Genomic DNA, 21,767 nt, shown 5'->3' on the forward strand with positions numbered 1-21,767 from the left:
ATCTGTCTACCAATTTTATAATTATTAATACAGTTTATTTATTTATTTATTTATTATTTTTGGCTGTGTTGTGTCTTTGTTGCTGTGCATGGGCTTTCTCTAGTTGTGGCTAGTGGGGGTTACTCTTCGTTGCAGTGCACAGCCTTCTCATTGTGGTGGCTTCTCTTGTTGCGGAGCACAGGCTCTAGGCACACGGGCTTCAGTAGTTGTGGCGTGCAGGCTCAGTAGTTGTGGCTCACGGGCTCAGTAGCTGTGACGCACGGGCTTAGTGGCTCCGTGGCCACTAAGGGGGGATCTTCCTGGACCAGGGATCAAACCCATGTCCCCTGCATTGATAGGCAGATTCTTAACCACTGTGCCACCAGGGAAGTCCCTTATTAATACATTTTAAAATCAACTTACATTTTTCCTTAGCATCTTTCTAAGCAATATTACAATGAAATAGTAGGTTTGACATTCTAGATTAATTTTTTCCTAACACATGTTAAGATAAATGAATATTCAAAAATTTAAAAATATATAACTGTGTGCCACCTAAAATAATTTCACATACCAATAATGATATACATACCGTATTTTGCAAAAAAAAAAAAAAGCTTTAGTGTCTACCCTAATTTTTCACTGCTTATCTCAAGTACATTTTTAAAGGAGGCTGAATTTAATTTTTGCAACACTATAGGAATCTATGAATTTGCTTTAGTATATTGACTAGGTCCTTATCCTGATTTTAAATGACTTCATAAAAAAAAATTCCTTATTGGGACTTCCCTGGTGGTCCAGTGGTTAGGACTCCGTGCTTCCACTGCAGGGGCGTGGGTTCGATCCCTGGTCGGGGAACTAAGATCCCACATGATGCACGGCATGGCCAAAAAGAAACAACAAAAAAATTCCGAATTCAAGGAAAAATTCAGGCCAGTCAGAAAAAAATAAAATTATTATAATTGCAAAAGCCAGAATATATTTGGACATCTACATATGTGTTTTACCATAGATCCTATTTATTTTGTTACCTTGGTTTTAGGGATTAGTACAGCATGGGCATGTGCTTAAATGATGTAGGTGATGAACATACTAGACAAAGAAAATAATTTCTTTGAATTACTGGTTGTATGTGTATATATATATATATGAGGGCAAACTTAGATTAAATTTCTTCCTTAAGCAGTTTATACATACATCTTACCTCTGTTAAGAAATTGGTCCCTCAAAACAAAGCTAATTGGTCTTAGACCTAATTTTTAAATATTGGAAATTGATCTTTTTTTATTGTTTATAAAACACTCAGGAATGCTATTGAAAGTGTATTTCAGTTCACAGTAAGAGAAGATAAAGTCATTACATGAAGGTAAAAATGACAAAAATGTTGTTTCAACAGGAAAATAATGAAACTGGCTTAGAGAATGTCATAAACAAAGTGGCCACATTTAAGTAAGTACTTAATATTTATGCTTATTCTGAAAGTTAGACCAATCTTTGTTCTTGTATTTCGGATACTTTGTAGAAGCTCTGAAGTTCTTTCCTGAACTCCCAAGGACAAAAACAAAGTACAGACAGAATGGGTGAGAACAAGGGGCACACTGTAGGCACTTAGTACCTGTATGATGAAGAAATGAGTATTTTTGTCAAGTGAATGAGAAATTTGTGATATTAGGTGACTTAAGTAAGCAAAGAAACCTTTCGATAGTCTCTTTCCCATCAATTCTAAGCCATGACTTCATTTATTCTATTAAATTTTTATATTGTATTCTAATTTTAGACTTTGCTAGGATTAAAACATTATTTTGCAATCCTTTGATTCTTTGAGATACAAAAAAATGGAAATAAGGTTTTAAGTGGATTAATTCTTGAAATTAAAAATTGATACTGGTAATGAATTTCTACTGTTATAGTAATGTATTTATAGATAAATTGCTAGTTTCAAATAACCTTAAAAATAGAATGTACCTTTTTCATGCTCTAATATTGTTCAATAAAATATTTCACTTACTTTGATAGAGACCAAAAGCTGTTTAATGTGCAAAACAAATATGGTGTGCTCCTTTTGGCCTTAATGCTTTTCCTTAGAGTTCTCTGTAGAGGATTCACCACTATATTTTCATTTACAATTCAATTTTCTACAGATATGATATCTTACTACCATTTTATATTTGGCCTTAGACAATGCAAGCTGTAGTTGAACAGGAAATCTTGAACAGGCTTTGTTTTTAGCTTCTGAAGCCTTAGGGATTTAGGTAGGGTATGGGGTCAAATCTACATAGTATAAAATAAACTTCTTCAGATTTGTTTAAATTTCATAATTATGAAACACAGCTTAGCTGTTACCAGGACTTTGAGCTTACAGTGTAGGTTTTTAGTTTTACTCTTGAAATGAAATTTGTCATTTCAGTTTAAGCAAGTTGAATGAGATAAGGTTGTTTTCTTCTCTTGATTTTGACTTTTAGATTAATTTTTAGGTTCTTATTTTGTCTTACTCTATACTTCAAGAGCACTGCAGTTCACCTCTATATTTTCTATCTTTTTAGGAAACCAGGTGTATCAGGCCATGGAGTTTATGAGCTGAAAGATGAATCATTGAAAGACTTCAATATGTACTTTTATCATTACTCCAAAACACAGCATAGCAAGGTAGGAAAAGTTATCCTCTTCCGTAAATAAACCTAAAATGCTTTATGCTTTCCAACTCCATAGAAAATTGCCTGGTTTTTCTGTAGTTTCATACTGGTTTTCATTATTAGAGCTCATTATCTTACCCAAGAAATTAAAATTGAATCAATAATGTTATCTAGTTCGTAGGAAGTATTCAGATTTTCCTGATTATACCAAACATTTTCTTTATAGTTGTGTTAGGGGTAGGAGGATTCAATCAAGGATCATGCACTTCATTTGGTGTCATGTTGCTATAGTCTCCTTTAATTTGGAATAATCTTTTTGCCTTTTTTTGTCTTTCATAACATTGACATTTCTGTAGAGTATAGGCTAGTTGTCTTTTAGAATATCCTATATTCTGGATATGTCTGATTGTATTCTTGTGAGTAGATTCAAGTTAAACATCTTAGGGCAAGAATACTACATAAGTGATATATTGCATCACATCAGTAGGCACATGTAATGTCTGTTTGTCCCATTAAGGGTTGATGTTAAGTTAGATCACTTAGTTAAGGTAATGTCTGGCTTTGTCCTTATAAAATGAATAATTTCCAGTTTGTCGTACAATGCCCTATATATAATAGACACTAGGTAAATACTGTTGACTGAAAGAATGGGGACTAAATTAGTGATGAGGATTATTACCTATCTATTTTGCAGTGGCTTTCCCTAGGACAACCATTTTGTTTCTGGAATAAGGTAGCATTTGAATACATATTTCAGTATATAAAGTATTTTGGTAGGTTTGTGAATCTTTCCTGCCTGCTTCAAAGTACCCCATTTGTTTCATGCTTGTCAAGTGGTGTATTTTAAGATAGACTTTTTTTTAATATATATAGGCTGAACATATGCAGAAGAAAAGGAGAAAACAGGAAAACAAAGATGAAGGTAAAAAATGAGATACCGAATTGACTCATTTTGACTATATGCTGTGATTTTGTATCAGCAAAGCATATAGTGTTTTGTTTTTGTTGTTTTTTGAGAGTGGGCAACTAATGGAAGTGCAAAGAACCCTTTGTTTCTTGCTCACATATTAAGATATAGCCTACATCAGTGGTGATAGAATTTTAAATTTATAACAAATGAAGTTTATTTTGGGTGACTTACATAGTGACTTATATTTCCCTTGACATTGATGTTTTCAGTGCTTTAAAGGTAACAAAGATCATGTGTTGTTTTGCATGTAATATATGATTCTGACATTTGCAATTTAGCATGAAGGATAACCCAAATAAAATTGTACCCATTTGTCTCTTCTGACATTGATCTCCTACCCACTTTAGCATTACCACCACCTCCTCCTCCTGAATTCTGCCCTGCTTTCAGCAAAGCAGTTAACCTTCTCAATTGTGATATCATGATGTACATTCTCAGGACCATATTTGAGCAGGCAGTAGACCCAGATTCTAACTTGTGGACTGAAGGGATGCTCCAAATGGTGTGTATACCGAAAATATTTTCTCTATTTCAAATACTTTCTCTACTTCATAGAGTTCTTGGGGGTCTGGAGAAGATCAGTGGTCTTAACTTTCTGGCTTCAGTCAGAACCACAACTAGAACACCTGAGACCTAAGGGTCATTGAAAACAGCTTAGATGTGGCACAGATTTCCTTGTGACACATTCTCAAGTTTTTAGGATCCTTACTCTTGGGAATCATTTACATTAAAAAAAAAACAAAAATTTTAAAAAGGGATGTTCCTGCTAATAATAAATTGGCACGTCATTATTGTATCGTAGTTTTCTATATTTTTATTTCACATTGTATTATCAGGAGACAGTATAATAAAGATTTGAAGAAAGGTCTAGGCTTGAATTTATCCCACTTGGGTTACTGCACTTGCCATTTAAGGAGCAAAGAGTAATTTCCCCATTGCTAAAATGGGTTTAAATATAATTATTTCATAGAGTTGTTATGAGAATTAGCTCATTAAATGGAAGCAGCTATTTTTTTCTTCATACTGTTATGGATAAGTTACTTAATAATGTCACCTTTGGTAGCTGTAATTGGATATTTATTTATCACCTGCCTAACTAAATTTCCTTGGCTGTTATTGGTCTGGAGGCTCTAAATGCTATCATACTCTATGTGTATCTCACTTTTTTTTTATAACAGCGGTAAATAAATACAGTAAAAATTTCAACCCATAGAGATATATTTGAAATCAAAAGTTAAAATTTCTCTCCCTGCCTCCCATCGCCCTGCCTAAAGGTTTGTATCTTCTGAAGGTCATTCCACATTAGTGCATATAGGCCTACCTCATGATTATAGCTGCATATTCCATTATATGGACATCTATGATGCATTTAACTATCTCCTGTTAATAGACATTTAGGTTGATTTTAGTTCTTTGTGTAACAAAGAACACTAAAATGAACATTGTTGTACAAATACCTTTGTACACTTAAGTGAGTGACTGTTACACTAATTCCTAGCACTAGGTCTGTACCTTTACATTTTTGATAGATATTGTCTAATTGGCCTCCAAAAATGTTATACTGATTTACTTTCCCATTACCAGTGTGGTGAAGAGTGCCTGCTTCCTAACACCTTTGCCAGCTCTGTATTTTACTAAGCTCTAAAATTTTTGCCATTTTAATAGGTGAAAAATAGATGATCTTGTTTCACTCACATTTCTTTAATTTTAAGTGAGCTTGAACGCTTTTTTTTTGGCTGCGCCATGTGGCTTGCAGGAACTTCCCCAACCAGGGATTGAACCCAGGCCACGACAGTGGAAGCCCAGAATCCTAACCACTAGGCTACCAGGCAACTCCTAAGGTTGAACATTTTTCATATGTGTATATTTCATTTCTTTTTCTGTGAACTGCTTGTTCATAACCTTTGCACATTTTTTTTTTTTTTTTTTTTTTTGCGGTACGTGGGCCTCTCACTGCTGCAGCCTCTCCCATTGCGGAGTACAGGCTCTGGACGCACAGGCTCAGCGGCCATGGCTCACGGGCCCAGCCGCTCCGTGGCACGTGGGATCTTCCCGGACCGGGGCACGAACCCGTGTCCCCTGCATCGGCAGGTGGACTCTCAACCACTGCGCCACCAGGGAAGCCCCCCCTTTGCACATTTTTTACCTATTGCTTATTTTTTTTTTTTTTTGCGGTACGCGGGCCTCTCACTGCTGTGGCCTCTCCCGTTGCGGAGCACAGGCTCTGTATGCGCAGGCCCAGTGGCCATGGCTCACGGGCTCAGCCGCTCCGCGGCATGTGGGATCTTCCCAGACCGGGGCACGAACCCACGTCCCCTGCATCGGCAGGCGGACTCTCAACCACTGCGCCACCAGGGAAGCCCCCTATTGCTTATTTTTATATCTCCATTTAAAATGTATTTACCTGAAGAAGCACAGTTTTAAGGATCTTGTCCTACTTTCCTTTTTCAGGCGTTTCATATTCTGGCATTGGGCTTACTAGAAGAAAAGCAACAGCTTCAAAAATCTCCCGAAGAAGAAGTGACATTTGACTTTTACCATAAGGCCTCAAGTATGTTTTAGTATCATTTTCAACACAGTTTCAGCTATTTGCCAATTTGTAACAGAAAGTTTAGCTCTGATAGAATTTTAATCTGTTAGTCCTTAAGACGGAAAACTCTGAAATTGTTTTAAGTCTTTTCGTAGCATTTTTAGTTTTTAACATTTTCAATAACACAGGTATGTTTTTTAATCCCCACGACAGTTCTTTTACTGCATGATCTCACCCACCTTTTGGGGGCGCTGCATACATTGATGGTTTCTTACTTTCATTCCTTGTCTCAGTATTATCAAATATTTGCTGCTATCTCAACCATAATGTTTACGCTACCCATCTATGGAAGATATTAATGTTCCTGAATTTAAAATGATTGCGCAAGTCTGAGTGGATGATAATGTGTTTGTTTTGCGCCATTTTCAATGTGGAAGAGCAGGATAGGTTTAGATTAGATTTTTATTAAATGCTACGTGATTAAGACAGTTTTTTCAGAGCACATTCTAGGAACATTGATTTATAAGATCAATTAGACAAAAGCATCTCATTTTCTATTTAAACACTATTTTTTAGATTCTTGACTACATCATAAACTTATTCAGTTTATGGATATGACAGCTCCCACTTCCATATTTTTGGGAGCTTTGGTTCTCAGTAAGTACTTTTAGACAGTGAGCCAAGTAGAGGGAAGGCAAAAGATATATCATTAAGGGTAGTTTTCACTTAGCAGCCCCAGTGGAACATGTACAAGAGAGACCTAAAGTAATTCTGGTTTTTCAAGTTCTTTAATTTAGTACTTAATACTTCATGTAATTGTGGATTCTTCCATTGAAAAATTAATGTAGTTAAGGGATTGACTTCAAACTTTGGTTATCAATGTGAATAACATTAACTATAAATTATAATTTATACATAATTATGAAGATATATGTTCATGATATATAATTTGTGTGTTTTAAAAAAGGATTGGGAAGTTCAGCCATGAATGCTCAGAATATACAAATGCTTTTAGAAAAACTCAAGGGAATTCCCCAATTAGAAGGCCAGAAGGACATGATTACATGGATACTCCAGGTAAAACTGAAAAATAAACTGACCATATCTTGGTTTAAATATTTAGGAATCCTCTGCTTGCCTTTAAGATTAAGCCATAATATCCTCTAATTGTAAAATCATTTACTACTGACTTTCATGATCACTCATAATTTTTCATGTTAGTAATCCTATTTTACCTGTGTTTTAGTGAGGGCTTTTTTAAATAAATGAACATTTATTCGTTTCATTATTCAGTAAATATGTATTGGGTACCTGCTTATGTGCCATACTCATTTCTAGACTCTGAAAAAGATAAGATGCTTGCTATCATGTTGCAAACATTGAGCTACAGACAATAAACAAAAAAATTATCAGAATAATTCAGTACATGAGTAGGGGTAACTTTAGATGGGTAATCAGAAAAGGCCTCTTTTAGGTGGTAACACTGGAACTGAATGACATGGAGCCAGACTTACAAGAATCTGGAAAAGTACTCCAGAATGAGGGAACAGCAATGCAAAAGCTCTAAGGAGGCCAGAAAGAAGGCTAGTGTGACTGGAACATAATGGGGGAGGGAGAGAAAGGTAGGCAGCAAGGTCAGAGGCACAGCCGGGGCCAGGTCATATAGGACCTTACAGGTCAGGGATAAATGGATTATAGGGACAGGAGTAAACACAGGGTAACCATTAGAAGATTATTGCAGTAATCCGGGTGAGAAATGAGCATGACCTCAGCTAGAAAGCAGATGGCAAGAAGCTGGACTGATTCACGTATAATGTGATAGCAGGAGCTATCAAAATTGCTGATACATTAGATGGAAGAAATCAAAATGACTCCTAATTTGGAGTTTGAACTATTGGGTGGATGGCAGTGCCTTTGGGGAGGAGTGAATGAGGGGTAGGGAGAGAGGTTAGGAATGTTACTTTAATGGAAAATCCTCCAAATGGAAACATGAAGCCAAGGTTATGGAGCTTCTTCTCACTGTATTTATGAAAATATTTTTATGTTATCAGCTAGATATTATTTTGATAATTAGAATATAAGGTGGTTACATCAATTGGGGATCTTTGTACTGATTTGTACTTCAAGCAGTTAGTCCTTTTTATTACTTAATCAGAGACACTCCTTAAACAAGTGTGATATAATTTGATATGTAACTGTAAGATAATGATGTTATCAAGATTTCTCTTGAAGTCGATTTCATGAATATTTACTATTTTTCTTAAACCTACCAATATAATCATTTTAAAATATAAAACAAAACAAATAAAACAAATAAAAACAAAAGAAACAAATAAAAGATAAATAAAAGAAGTAAAGTAGATAAAAACAAATAAACAAAAACAAATAAAAGAAGTAAAGTAGATAACTATTCTATAGATTTCACTCATATGTGGAATATTAAATTAATTAAATTAAATAAATGAACAGATCCAACCAAACAAAATCAAGCACATAGATACAGAGAACAGAGTAGTGATTACCAGAGGGAAGGGAGTTGGGGGAGAGTGAAATGGGCTAAGGGGGTCAACTGTATCATAATGGATGGAAACTAAGTTTTTGGTGGTGTGCATGCTGTAGTGTATAGAGATGTAGAAATACAACATTGTACACATGAAACTTGTATAATGTTATAAACCAATGATACCGCAATTTTAAAAAAGTCAATTGAACCATCATTTAGTCCAACATTTATATCCTATGGACCTGGTGTTATAAATTGGAGATCTGGTCCTGAAAGTTCATTTTTCCATTACAATACCGAAGTCCATTGTCAAAATATATAAAAATCACAAATATCTGTTCTTATAAACATTAGATATTTTATCCAAATGGTTAATATAAAGTTTTGTTTTAAGTTCCTTGTGGGAGTTTTTTCCGCATGAGACTGAGGCTCTTTCAAAATATAAATACTACAAGTTTTATGGATGTGCTCTCCATTTCTGAAATCTTGATATTGTTAAAAAGAATGAGATAGCTCTTCCTTGGCACTGCCTGCGGAGGTGGCGGCCGTCTCCTACTTGGCATCATGGCCACCCTCATGAAGCCCGAGATTGTCAAAAAGAGGACCAAGAAGTTCATCTAGCACCAGTCAGGCCAGTATGTCAAAATCAAGTGTAACTGGCAGAAACCCAGAGGTATTGACAGTAGGGTGCTCAGAAGATTCAAGGGCCAGATCTTGATGGGAGCAAGAAAAAAACAAAGCACATGCTGCCCAGTGGCTTCCGGAAGTTCCTAGTCCACAACATCGAGGAGCTTGAAGTGCTGCTGTGCAACAAATCATACTCTACTGAGACTGCTCACAATGTCTCCTCCAAGAACTGGAAACCCATTGTGGAGAGAGCAGCCCAGCTGGCCACCAGAGTCACCAATCCTTGTGCCAGGTTGTGCAGTGAAGAAAATGAGTACACAGCTCATGTGCACGTTGTATTTGTGTCAATAAAACCATAAAACTCAGACAAAAAAAGAGTGAGATAGATCTGTATAAGCTGTTTTGCAAACACCTCTAAAGATAAATGATGAAGTGAAAAAGGAAAGTAGGAAACAGCGTATATATAGTAGGATCGGCTTTTATGAGAATATATGTAAATATAAAGAAATATATATTCTGATTTTTTTCCTGCAAAGAAATACTAATTATCTTTAATTTAGTTGATTTTGGGGAGAGGGACTGGCATCAGGAAGAAAAGGTATCACTTTCCATATTGTATCTTTGTCTTTATATGTCTTTGCACTAAAAATGTTATTTTAAATTAAAAAAAAATTTTTCCATAGCAAAAGCAGAGGTATGCTCACCCCTGCAGACTGATTCAGCTGATTTTTGCTATCTCCAACCTTCTTCTTAGCTGGATTGCTATTTATTATGTATTTGCAGGAATTTCTATGTGTGTGTGTGTGTATATAAATATATATAAATAGCTTAAGTTTAAGTTAAAGACATTTGGAGACATGATGACAAAATCAGTTGAGTGAATTTTTCTGTTCCTGATCAATCTAACCAAATCTTTTTTTAACATTTCATCTGTTTTTCACAGATGTTTGACACCGTGAAGCGATTAAGAGAAAAATCTTGTTTAATTGTAGCAACTACATCAGGATCAGAATCTATTAAAAATGATGAGGTAATAACATTATAATGATGATGACGTTCATCTCTGTCTTTGAACTTTACTGGTATAAGGGAGCTGCTTCTTTTTGTGAGAAGGAACCTGTTTATTGTAAGGTATATAAGATGTCTACTATTGTTCATTGTGTTTCTGTACCACAGGGATTAGTGGTAGTTGACATACATAGTTATCCAATATAATATATGTATTTCACAAAAGTAGAGGAAATTGACGTTTGGTGCAGCGCTGTTGAAAATACCATATTTTATTAATTTTTGAAATATTTTAATGTCTGAAATTAGAATATGTCTTATAATCCATACCTTCTTATTATTTAATCAGCAGCATTCTTAGTGGAACACAAGATTATGGTGCATCTAAGATTTAATGAAATGCAGTAGTGTTTAAGTTATGAATTTCCATAATATAACGAATCAGGTTTTGATGATTCTAATCTCAAAATTATTAGAATATTATTACTTGTGGTTATTAACTATCTTTCCTAAAAGAAAAACAATGGACTTAAGTTAAAATAAATAAAAAGACACCAATATGCAGTAATGTTTAGGTTATGAATTTCCATAGTATAACGAATCAGGTTTTGGTGATTCTAATCTCAAAATTATTAGAATATTATTACTTGTGGTTATTAACTATCTTTCCTAAAATTAAAACACCGGACTTAAGTTAAAATAAATAAAATACACCAATACATTTCAGTAATGTTGTTAAAGTTCTCATTCTTAGCAATGTGTTTAGTAGTAACTGTTAGACATCATCAAGTTGGCTTTAAATTGATTAAATGTCAGTGGTTAAATGATTGACAAATGATTCAAAATTATTGTTTCATTTAATTTTGTTTCTTAATATACCTGCTTTGAATATAAAAAGCAGTTTATTATATATTTAAGATACTTGGCATTTTAAGTTAAAAAAATTTTTTTAGTAAGTTAAATTATTGAAATAACCAATGGAACAATTAATTGTAAGATGTGATGGAGCCTGTATGTTAATTTTGAGTCATCAGATTGAATCTGAGTTCACTCTACGAAATTTTGCCTGACTGAACAGTATATGTAAATTTTCACAATGGATCTTACCTAATTTTTCTGGTCTTTTAATACCCAGATTACTCATGATAAAGAAAAAGCAGAACGAAAAAGAAAAGCTGAAGCTGCTAGGCTGCATCGCCAGAAGATCATGGCTCAGATGTCCGCCTTACAGAAGAACTTTATTGAAACTCACAAACTCATGTATGACAGTACATCAGAAATGTCTGGGAAAGAAGACTCCATTATGGAGGAAGAGAGGTAAAATAAAGGAAAACTAAAAATTAGCAACCCAGTTTCTTGTAGGAAAAATTACATATTCACTTTAAATAATATTTTTTCAAAATACATTTCAAAGTAAGAGAAATTACACTATTTTTAAGCTAGCAAGGGCACAGTGAAGCCTCTTACTGGATGTAATTTTATGTTGATAAGCTGTTCAAGTGCACAATGAAGTTAGTCGGGAACCTTTGTGCACAAAAAGGCATGACGATGGAAACAGCAAAGATAGAAATCAGCTCCTGTTATCTTGTACATGCGGACTTCTTTAGGTACACATTTATGTATCAGTTCATATATTCCACATCATTTTTATGGGTTCTGGTAAAAATGCTGCTATTACAGATTGAAAAAAAACCCTTCACTTGAAAAAGATGGTCCATGTTAATTTTTCCTTTTTTCTAAAAAAGAAAGAAGGCAACGCTTATCGTTTTAGTCATGGAGAGCACATTGGAATGGGAATTAGTAAACCTCGTTTTCTGACTATGAGACTGTGCTGTGCTCTTGGGGAAATCTGTTAACTTTCTGAGAGTAGTGTTCTGTGGGCTGTTATTTAGATACAGTGAGAAAAGGGAGGAGGCAAAATAATGGTTCTTTGAAAAGCATTCCAATTTAAAATATTGAAAATCCCTTCTATGCTTATTTTTAAAAACAAGCTTTCACTGCTCCTTAAAACAATGTGTGTTGTGGATACTTTTAGGAAATTGTGCTTCTGCAATAACAGTAGACAGTAAACATTGTACTTTACATAATATGTCTGTAATCCTGAAGCTGAGTATGCTAACAAAGAACCACAAAGAATACTGACTCTATATCTTAAAGATTAAAATTATGATGGTAAACTATCCTGGGATGACAACAGTAATAAAACTAGAAACTAGGGCTTCCCTGGTGGCGCAGTGGTTGAGGGTCTGCCTGCCGATGCAGGGGACACGGGTTCGTGCCCTGGTCTGGGAGGATCCCACATGCCGCGGAGCTGCTGGGCCCGTGAGCCATGGCCACTGAGCCTGCGTGTCCGGAGCCTATGCTCCGCAACGGGAGAGGCCACAACGGTGAGAGGCCCGCGTACAGAAAAAAAAAAAAAAAAACAACTAGAAACTAATACAAAACTTTAAACAACAAGCAGAAGTCCCAACCCTCTTGATATTACCTATGAACAATATAACATTTAGAAAGTAATGAACAAGAGACTACTGTATATTTATTCAAACAAGAGGATGTAAGCAGAAATACTCAGAATTAATGGCCCTAGTGCTTTCATAATATATTTTTATTGCCTGATTGATTGTACACATAAAATTATGTATGTGTTCTCACTGAAAACAATTCACATAACACAGTAAGTCTCCTTTGACCGTCCTCTGCATTCCTGATCTTTCTCCACAGATAACCATTGTGATAATAACTATGGTTCTAGGTGTCTTTCTGTGCATTTGTAAACATGTGTACGTGAATAATAATGAGTCTTGTTTTGTGTGTTTTAGTGGCTTTTTAAAATTTTACCATCCTTTTTTGTTCTGTGGGTTGCTTTTTCATTCAGTGTCTTTTAAATCTTTTCATGTCAATACAGATAGACCTTTAGTGTAGTTTCTACATCATTCTTTATGACTGCTGCATAGTATTCCATAGTATGGGTATATAATATTTTATTTATCAGATTTTGGACATTTAAGTTGTTTTTCCCTTGTTTCCCAATTTTCCCATATTACAAACAATGTGTCAGACATTTTTGTATGTTCCCCCTTGTACAATCCTGTAAGTACTTCTCAAGGTTGGAATCTAATAAATGAAAGGGCTGGGTCATAATTATTTAAAATTTTAATAGATACTGTCACATTGCCCTCCAAAGTAGTTTCACCAATTTCTACTCCCAGCAGTGTATGAAGAGTCCCTGTTTCTTTCATTCTCACCAATACTTAAAATTATCAGTACTTGAAAATATTTGGTATAATCAAAATTATAAATTTGTGCCCTTCTGAAATTCCCTGATTAGTTAGTACTAGGTTGAGCATCTTTTCTTATAATTATTCACTAGCCTGTTAAATTGTCTTCTGAGAATTGCCTCTTATTATCCTTTGCCCATCTCTATTGGATGCTTTACTTTTATCTTACTGATTTCTAGAAGTCCTTTAAAATTATGGATATTAAAGTTTGTTTCATGTTTCCCATATGTTGGCCCTGTTTATTTAACATTAATTATGAAATTTTAGCCATAGCAAAGTTTTCAGTGTTGATAAAGACAGATTTGTCAGTCTTTTTGAGTTTTAACTTTTTGTCTCTTGTTTAAGAAGGCTCTTCCTATCCCAGAGTCACAAATATATTCTCTTACGTGTTTTAAATGTAATTACATTTTTCATTTACATTACATTTACAAATTTACATTTACATTTACATTTTAATTACAGTTATATTAACACATTTTCCTTTTAAGAATCAAATGTTAGAGATAAAGCTCAAGTTCCATTTGAGTACTGGCCCAAATCCTGCACCCCTTTCTGCCCTTCCTCAGAGATACTCTGGTTATAAGTTTTATGTATATCTTATAAGAATTTTTACTGTGCTATTAGATACAAATATATGTAACCATAGAAATTATATAGTGTCATTCAGCCTTTTGTTTTATTTGCATTAATGTTATTATGCATGTATCATTCTTCAGTTTCCCATTTTCATTTAATATTATGTCTTGGAAATCTGTATATGTATGTTCTTACGTATAAAACAAGCTTAGGGACTTCTCTGGCGGTCCAGTAGTTAAGACAACGTGCTTGCAATGAGGTGGCCCGGGTTCAATCCCTGGTCAGGGAACTAGATCCTGCATGCTGCAACTAAGAGCCCGGATGCCGCAACCAAGACCCGGGGTGGCCAAATAAATAAATAAATAATAATTTAAAAAAAACAAAAAACAAAAAAACCAAGCTTAGCATTCCTCATTCTTGGCATTTGGGCAGCAGTTCTTTCTTATGCCTGATGAATTGCAGGGCATTTAGCATCTCTGGCCCTTCATCCACTGAAGTCCAGTAGTGCCCCCTAGTCCTTATGATAACCAAAAAGTTAACTTTACCCACATGTTGCTGAACGCCTCCTAAAAAGTAGTAAGTACCACACCTAGCTGAGACCCACCTTTTAAAAACTGCATACTATTCTGTATTATGTAATTTCATGTATACTGATGATAACCATTTAAGTTATTTCCAGTTTGTTGGATGATATATGATATTTCAGGGAGCTTCTTACATGGATAGCGAGGCAGTATTACACGGCATGGCCTGTGAAGTCAGATCATCTGGGTTAAATCCTGGCCCGGTTAATTCCTAGATGAATCATTAGATAAGCCTCTTACCATCTCTAGGCCTCAGATTCTTCATCTGAAAAATAGAGATAATAATAGTACCTGCCTTATAGGATTGTTGGAAGGATTAAATAAGGTAACATAACTTAAAGTATTTGAAACAGTGCCTCACATTACAATTAGTGCTTTGTAAGTATTTGCTCTTATTTATTATTGTACACATTGAATACATCTTATGAATTGCTAAATCATTAAGATGTATGTTTTAAATTTTAATAGCTACCAAAGTAGAACAGAAACTTAAATGCCTAATAAGAGGGAATGGATAAAACTATTATGGCACATATAGTGAGAGTACTGTGCAGCCATTTAAAAATGATGTTTCTGAAGCAAATTTAATGACATGAGAAAAGAGCTAAGGTATAAGTGAATAAAGCAGGACACAAACCGTGTATGTAATGTGATCTTAATTATGTAAAAAATGTTATAAATAGAAAGCAGACTGGAAGGAAATGTACAAGTCGTTATTTCTAGGTTGTGAGAGTATGATGCTTTTTATTTTCTTCTTTATACTTTCCTAGACTTTCCAAAATTTCTTAATAAGTATGTATTACTTTTATAATCAGAAAAAACAGATTCACAGCTTCTTGGTACAGTAAGTTAGCTATAATTATAATATGCATTCTACTTTGTGATCTGCTTTTTCTCTTTTTGCACTTATCAACACAATGTATTTTCTAGTAAGCAAATTAACTGATAAAAGTCAGAAAAATCAAGGGGGAAGATTTTAAGCTAATATTGCTAAATATAATTTTTATTTTATTTTATTTTTATTCTTAAAGTTCTTGCCCTAAAGTTACTTAAAATCTACCAAAATATAAAGACAAGTGACCAAAACATGTGTCCTCATTTCTGGTCGTTTCTCTTGGTAGCACCCCAGCAGTCAGTGACTACTGTAAAATTGCTTTGGGTCCTAAACGGGGTCCATCTGTTACTGAAAAGGAGGTGCTGACATGCATCCTCTGCCAAGAAGAACAAGAGGTGAAAATAGAAAATAATGCCATGGTATTATCGGCCTGTGTCCAGAAATCCACCGCCTTAACCCAGCACAGGGGAAAACCCATAGAACTCTCAGGGGGTATGTATTGTTTAATAAATGTCTTTTTGAGCATTTCTTTTCATACTTGTGTAATTAGAAAAAATACTATCTGAAAGAAGTTTGGGAGTGAGATTGTATTTAGCCTTATTTGGTCAGATCACATTTTACCCATTTATAAAATGGATGCTAGATTTTTACATGCCATATTGGCTCCTTTGTTTTTTAAAATTTTGGTTAACACATGGCCATGTTGCTCATTCTGTCTCTTTCTATCTATCTACATTTCTTTTTGCTGAACCATTTGAAAGTAGGAATTCATGACATTTCATCCCTAAATATTTCCACATGCATTTTCTAAAACTAAAGATAATCTATTATATATCTACCATACCAGTATAACATTTAAGAAAATTACTAATTCAGTAATATCATCTAATATAAAATCCGTATTTGAATTTCCCCACCTGCCCTCAAAATGTCTTTTTTTAGCTAGACTTTTTTTTCCATTTAGGATTCAGACATGTTTCCTATGTTGCTTATTTTATGTCTGTTTTAATCTAGAATAGTCACTTGCCTTTTATTTTTTTCATGATAATTTTTTTGAAGAACGCAGGCCAGTTTTCCTGTACAGTGTCTTACATTGTGGATTTGTCTGGTTGTTGCCGTGTGGTTAGCTTCTTGTTAAACATTTTCTTGGCTGGAGTACTTAGTAGGTAATATGTTGTAATTCTTATATCACATCAGGAGTTAGCTGCTTTATTTTTTAAATACCCTTGGAATAATGATAATGATAAAAAAGGTTAACATCTAATGAATACCCACCATATGCCAGGCACTGGTTAAGTGCTTTATGTGTATTTACTCACTTAATCTTCATAACAGCCCTGTGATTTAGGTACCAGTATTGGCTCCATTTACAGATGAAGAAACTGAGGCACAGAGAAATTAAGTAACTTGTCAGAAGCCACAAATTATAAATGGTGAAATCAGATTTTGAACCTCATAGTCTGTGCTCTTAGCCAGTAGATTATATTGCCCCTAAATATCCCTTAAAGTTACCCAGTCAAATCACTTTTAAAATACAAAAGTAAACTGTGCTTGAATCATAGAAAATTGCTTCAACAACCAAGATAATGCAACTTAAAGCCTAATGTTAAAATAAAATGTACATCAAGAATAGAAGTTGTCATTAATCCATACTAATCACACCTGGAAGTCTAGCTTTATATTTTCCTCTTTTTACTTACTCTTAAGAATATATATACTACTGCCATGATATTGTGACACTTTTATTGGACATTCCTAAGAAAGTTTATGATTAGAATTTTAGACCTGATAACCTCTTTTTTTGTTTGGTTTCTTTTTATGATTGTGGGGCAGATGAATACATACCTCATATTTTTGTCTTTCTGTATCAGAAACCGTGGACCCACTTTTCATGGATTCAGACTTGGCATATGGAACTTACACAGGAAGCTGTGGTCATGTAATGCATGCAGTGTGCTGGCAGAAGTAAGTTGTCCTTCTGACATGTTCTTGAAAGAAGCTAGGAATATTGAAGTTCTCTAAAGGCCACAAAAAGGCATGTTTTCTCGTGTCTTCTTTTTTTCTTATTTGAATAATTGAAGCAGTTTTAATTACTGATTTTGTTTGCATGATACTTATTATAGTATCACCCTTAGAAATTGGTGTGTAAAGTTATCAACTTAAAATTTTCACTGTACTTGCTTTGAACAAACTAATTAGTCTCTTTTGATCAGTATTTGTATAAAAGAAGTAATAATCTTTATAAAAATCTCATTCCCCTCAAAACATAGAGGGAAAAGTACCTTTGAGATAGAATAGGGGACATGAAGTTCTAGTTGTATATCTGGAAGAGATAAAAGTTCAGAAATATAATTCCTGGGAAATATTTTGTGTAGGGTTTACCTTTTTTGGCATCAGATTAAAATACATAATTTTCCTATAATAGCCCTTACTACTTCAGTTGGTCATTGGAAACTGAGGGAGGTAGTATCTGTATTGTATCTCCATGCTGTTGAGGCAACAGACAAGTTATAATTCAGTAAAACTATTTTAAATTTGTTTCTGCCCTGATGTGTCCTCCAGTTTGCCCCCAAAAGAATGGGCATCCTATTTCTTCTGTAATTATAATTTGTGTATTTTTGCATGTAGATTCTAAAGATGTTTATTGAGGCAAAAATTCCAGATTTTTTTCGCTTGGATTAGAGCAAAGATACATGTGTAGTTTTGAATGGACCTATGTCTTGGAATTTTGCAGGTATTTTGAAGCTGTACAGCTGAGCTCTCAGCAACGCATTCATGTTGACCTTTTTGATTTAGAGAGTGGAGAATATCTTTGCCCTCTTTGCAAGTCTCTGTGCAATACTGTGATCCCCATTATTCCTTTGCAACCTCAAAGGATAAGCAGGTATATTTTAATTTATGTTTTGCTTAATTTTTTTAAGTTGTCTTTAATCCTTTCGTTGTGACTATTTTAATTAGATTACTAGTTTCTTTTTTGCTATTAGTTAATACTTTTTCATTTTATAACTTGTATTCAACTTTAAAAATATGATAAAAGCCCCAATTTTTGGTTTCTAAAGGAACTGAAATATTCATTTACTGAAGTCTACACGTTGTGCATCTGTCTTCCAACAGCCATTAAAGCAATAGAACTTTGATCTCCATCTTAGCACTCACAGAAGGAAGAAAGTTGCAAAGAAGATCCATTCCTTTCTTATAGTCCTTTGCCAGCATTAGAGTTGCTATTAGGAGTTTGGTTGCCCTGCAGGTCTTTGTATTATTATTTTTATTCTATTTTTCTGAAGATCCAAATGCTGTAGTTGTAGAGACATGGACAAAAGTTTAACTATAAAGGTAAATAAAAACGATAGGTTCATCTATGGATAGTTTTTTAGTGTTTAGAATAAGTTTTTAAACTTTTGTATTCTGACCATCTGTGAATAGAATTTAATAGCAAATTTATTAGTTTTTTATGACAACTAGAACATGTAATTGTATATTTCTTTATTCTAACTATTCTACATGATGATAACAGTACTATTTATTATTATTATTATTTCAGTTTTTTTAACTCAGTGACTTTGTAGTGATAGACCTAAGTTTTTCTAAAGAAAATGATTTTATTGATAAAACACTTTTAACATGTTTTCACAACATAAGAGTTCAAAGGTGGTAGGTTTGGCAATCAGCGTCATTAAGTAGTTGCTCTGTCTCTACTATTCCATGTCATTAGAAAACATAATTTTGAATTGTTTTCTATTTAGTGTATTGGGACATAGAATGTCATCTTTTAGGAAGAAGGTGACGTCACAAAGGTTTATCTTTTATTTATTTATTTATTTTAATTTTATTTATTTTTTGGCTGTTTTGGGTCTTCGTTGCTGCACATGGGCTTTCTCTAGTTGTGGTGAACGGGGGCTACTTACTCTTCGCTGTGGTGCATGGGCTTCTCATTGCGGTGGCTTCTCTTGTTGCCAGGCACGGGCCCTAGGCGCGCGGGCTTCAGTGGTTGCAATGCATGGGCTCAGTAGTTGTGGCTCACGGGCTCTAGAGCGCAGGCTCAGTAGTTGTCGCTCACAGGCTCAGTTGCTCTGCAGCATGTGGGATCTTCCCGGACCAGGGCTCAGACTGTGTCCCCTGCTTTGGCAGGTGGATTCTTAACCACTGTGCCATCAGGGAAGCCCTCCTTGATATATTTAAGAATAGGATGCTTCAGGGCAGTCCTTTCTAAAGTTAGACTGATCCTTACAACTAGGTCTCTTCAAACCCTGTGACACTTTTAGTCTGTAGTAACAATTTTGTTACTTAGGATCTGAAATACATAATTATATATAACATTTTTATGTATAGTTGGAATATATTTGCCTCTCTTGTTAGAAAATCAACATGAGTATAACCTAAGATACTAAAGTTAAGAGCATATAAAAAACTTTATCAAAACTAATAACATGCTAGCATTTTTAAAGAAAATTGGCCATAACAAACCAGAGTACACTTTCATTTCTGAGAACTGAAAAAATTCTTAGATCAAATTTGTGCCCAGAAATGTGAATTTTGGCACAGTTCATTGTATATTTAATTTCACTTAAAGCTGTCCTTTCAGTAAGCAAATCTCTACTTTATAGTCCTTTTTAATAGTACTGTTTCTGGTCCCCCTTGGTTGTTAATAACAGTTTGGGTCAAGCCCCTGCCCTTATGGAATTTATATTACAGAGAGGAGAGACCAACGGTAAACATAAAAATACAGAGTATTGAGTAGTGAGAAATACAGAGAAAAACTAAATTGGCAGCATAAAGGGCTAGAGACAGACCAGTGCATGAGGTTCTCTACAGATTGAGTCAGCAGGGAGCTCCTCTCCGAGACGGTGACATTTGGATAGAGACCTGAATGAAGTGAAGGACAAGCAGTGCTACTCTCTGAGAGAAGAGAATGCTAAGCACAGGCAATATCAAGAGCAAAGACCCTGAAGTAGGAGCACATCAGCATGTTGAAGGTGAAGCAAGAAGGCAGCAGGTTCAAGGCACAGGAAGAAGGCAGTAGGTTCAAGGCACAGGAAGAAGGCAGTATGCTTGGAATGGAGCAAGCAAGGAACCAGATCCTAAAAGGGCTTATGAGCTAAGATTTGAAGTTAGAACTGTATTTTATGTGTGATGGAAAACCATTGGAATGTTTTGGATAGGGAAGTGATACAATCTGATTTACATTTTTAAAAGATCTTGCTGGCGGTTGTGTGATGAATATATAGATAATAAAGAAGCACTGCTGTGGAAGCAGGAAGAACAGTCTATTGAAGTAGTCCAGGTGAGGGATAGTGTAACTTGGATTAGGGTAGTAATGATGGAGTTAGAAAGAAGTGATCAACTTGGAATACATTTAGAAGATGAAACCTGTAAGACTAGCTGATAGATTAGAATGTGGGGTGTGAAGGAATCAGATATATCAGTGGTGATACCTAGTTTTTGACTTTAGCAGCTAGAATGGTGATTTCATTTACTGACATTTATTACTTCCAGGTGATGGGTGTATGGGTGGTATCTTGTTCTTTGTACTTTAAAATTTTTCTTCCCTCCCAAAACTACATTTTTAGACACATGTGTTTCTATGACCTAGGAAGCTAATCTGGACGAGTTTGACTTTTTCATACAGCCATTTATCCATGGAAAGACCCTACAGATTCAGCTTTTCAGTTTGACTTTGTGCCAATGGCTTTAATAATTTTTAAATATCATTTTTCAGTGAGAATACAGAAGCTCTTGCTCAACTTTTGACCCTGGCACGATGGATACAGACTGTTCTGGCCAGAATAACAGGTTATAATATGAAACATGCTAAAGGTTTGCTTAAAATTATTTTATATTTAGCTGTGTGAGATTTAAGTGTCAGAGTCTTTATTTTTTTGAAAGTACTTATTGCTCTAAAATATGGTTTGCAGATACAGATTTTTTAAATATTAGGAAATAGAGGTTTTTTTAGGCCAAGGCTAAGTTTGGCTTAAATCACTTTACTCCATTTAATAATTTTTCATACTATGAGGCAGCATGGACAGTAATTAATCTGGAGTCACAATGCTTGGATTTAAGTCTTAGATCTATCACTTACTATCTGTGTGATCTTGGACAAGTTACTTACCCTCTCTGTGCCTCAGCTTTCTTATTTGCAAAGTGGGAATGATAATAGTACCTATCTCATTGATTGAAGGATTGAGTTATCCTACATAAAGTAGAACAGTGCATGGTACATAGTAAATACTATGTAAGTGTTAAC

At 34.7% G+C, this 21,767-nt stretch overlaps 1 protein-coding gene and 1 pseudogene across 3 annotated transcripts in view; both read left to right on the forward strand.

The window, feature by feature from the left end:
• UBR1 (ubiquitin protein ligase E3 component n-recognin 1) overlaps positions 1 to 21,767 on the forward strand; it is a gene marked incomplete at its 5' end in the record, with an annotated part of 155,863 nt that overhangs the window by 95,340 nt on the left and 38,756 nt on the right. For both annotated transcript variants that reach the window (XM_079700174.1, XM_079700175.1), the window contains 12 exons: positions 1,376 to 1,428; positions 2,523 to 2,625; positions 3,486 to 3,534; positions 3,930 to 4,084; positions 6,034 to 6,133; positions 7,080 to 7,189; positions 10,186 to 10,272; positions 11,386 to 11,567; positions 15,810 to 16,015; positions 17,395 to 17,488; positions 18,258 to 18,407; positions 21,240 to 21,337. In XM_079700174.1, coding sequence (XP_079556300.1) covers positions 1,376 to 1,428; positions 2,523 to 2,625; positions 3,486 to 3,534; positions 3,930 to 4,084; positions 6,034 to 6,133; positions 7,080 to 7,189; positions 10,186 to 10,272; positions 11,386 to 11,567; positions 15,810 to 16,015; positions 17,395 to 17,488; positions 18,258 to 18,407; positions 21,240 to 21,337 — 1,387 coding nt within the window. The remainder of the gene's footprint in view (positions 1 to 1,375; positions 1,429 to 2,522; positions 2,626 to 3,485; positions 3,535 to 3,929; positions 4,085 to 6,033; positions 6,134 to 7,079; positions 7,190 to 10,185; positions 10,273 to 11,385; positions 11,568 to 15,809; positions 16,016 to 17,394; positions 17,489 to 18,257; positions 18,408 to 21,239; positions 21,338 to 21,767) is intronic.
• LOC307050830 (large ribosomal subunit protein eL32-like) lies at positions 7,611 to 9,601 on the forward strand (annotated as a pseudogene). Its single transcript has 2 exons — positions 7,611 to 7,640; positions 9,129 to 9,601. The product of its transcript is annotated as a large ribosomal subunit protein eL32-like (transcript).

This window comes from Hyperoodon ampullatus (genome assembly GCF_949752795.1).
Source record: "Hyperoodon ampullatus genome assembly, chromosome: 3".
In the NCBI taxonomy this organism is placed as follows: domain Eukaryota; kingdom Metazoa; phylum Chordata; class Mammalia; order Artiodactyla; family Ziphiidae; genus Hyperoodon; species Hyperoodon ampullatus.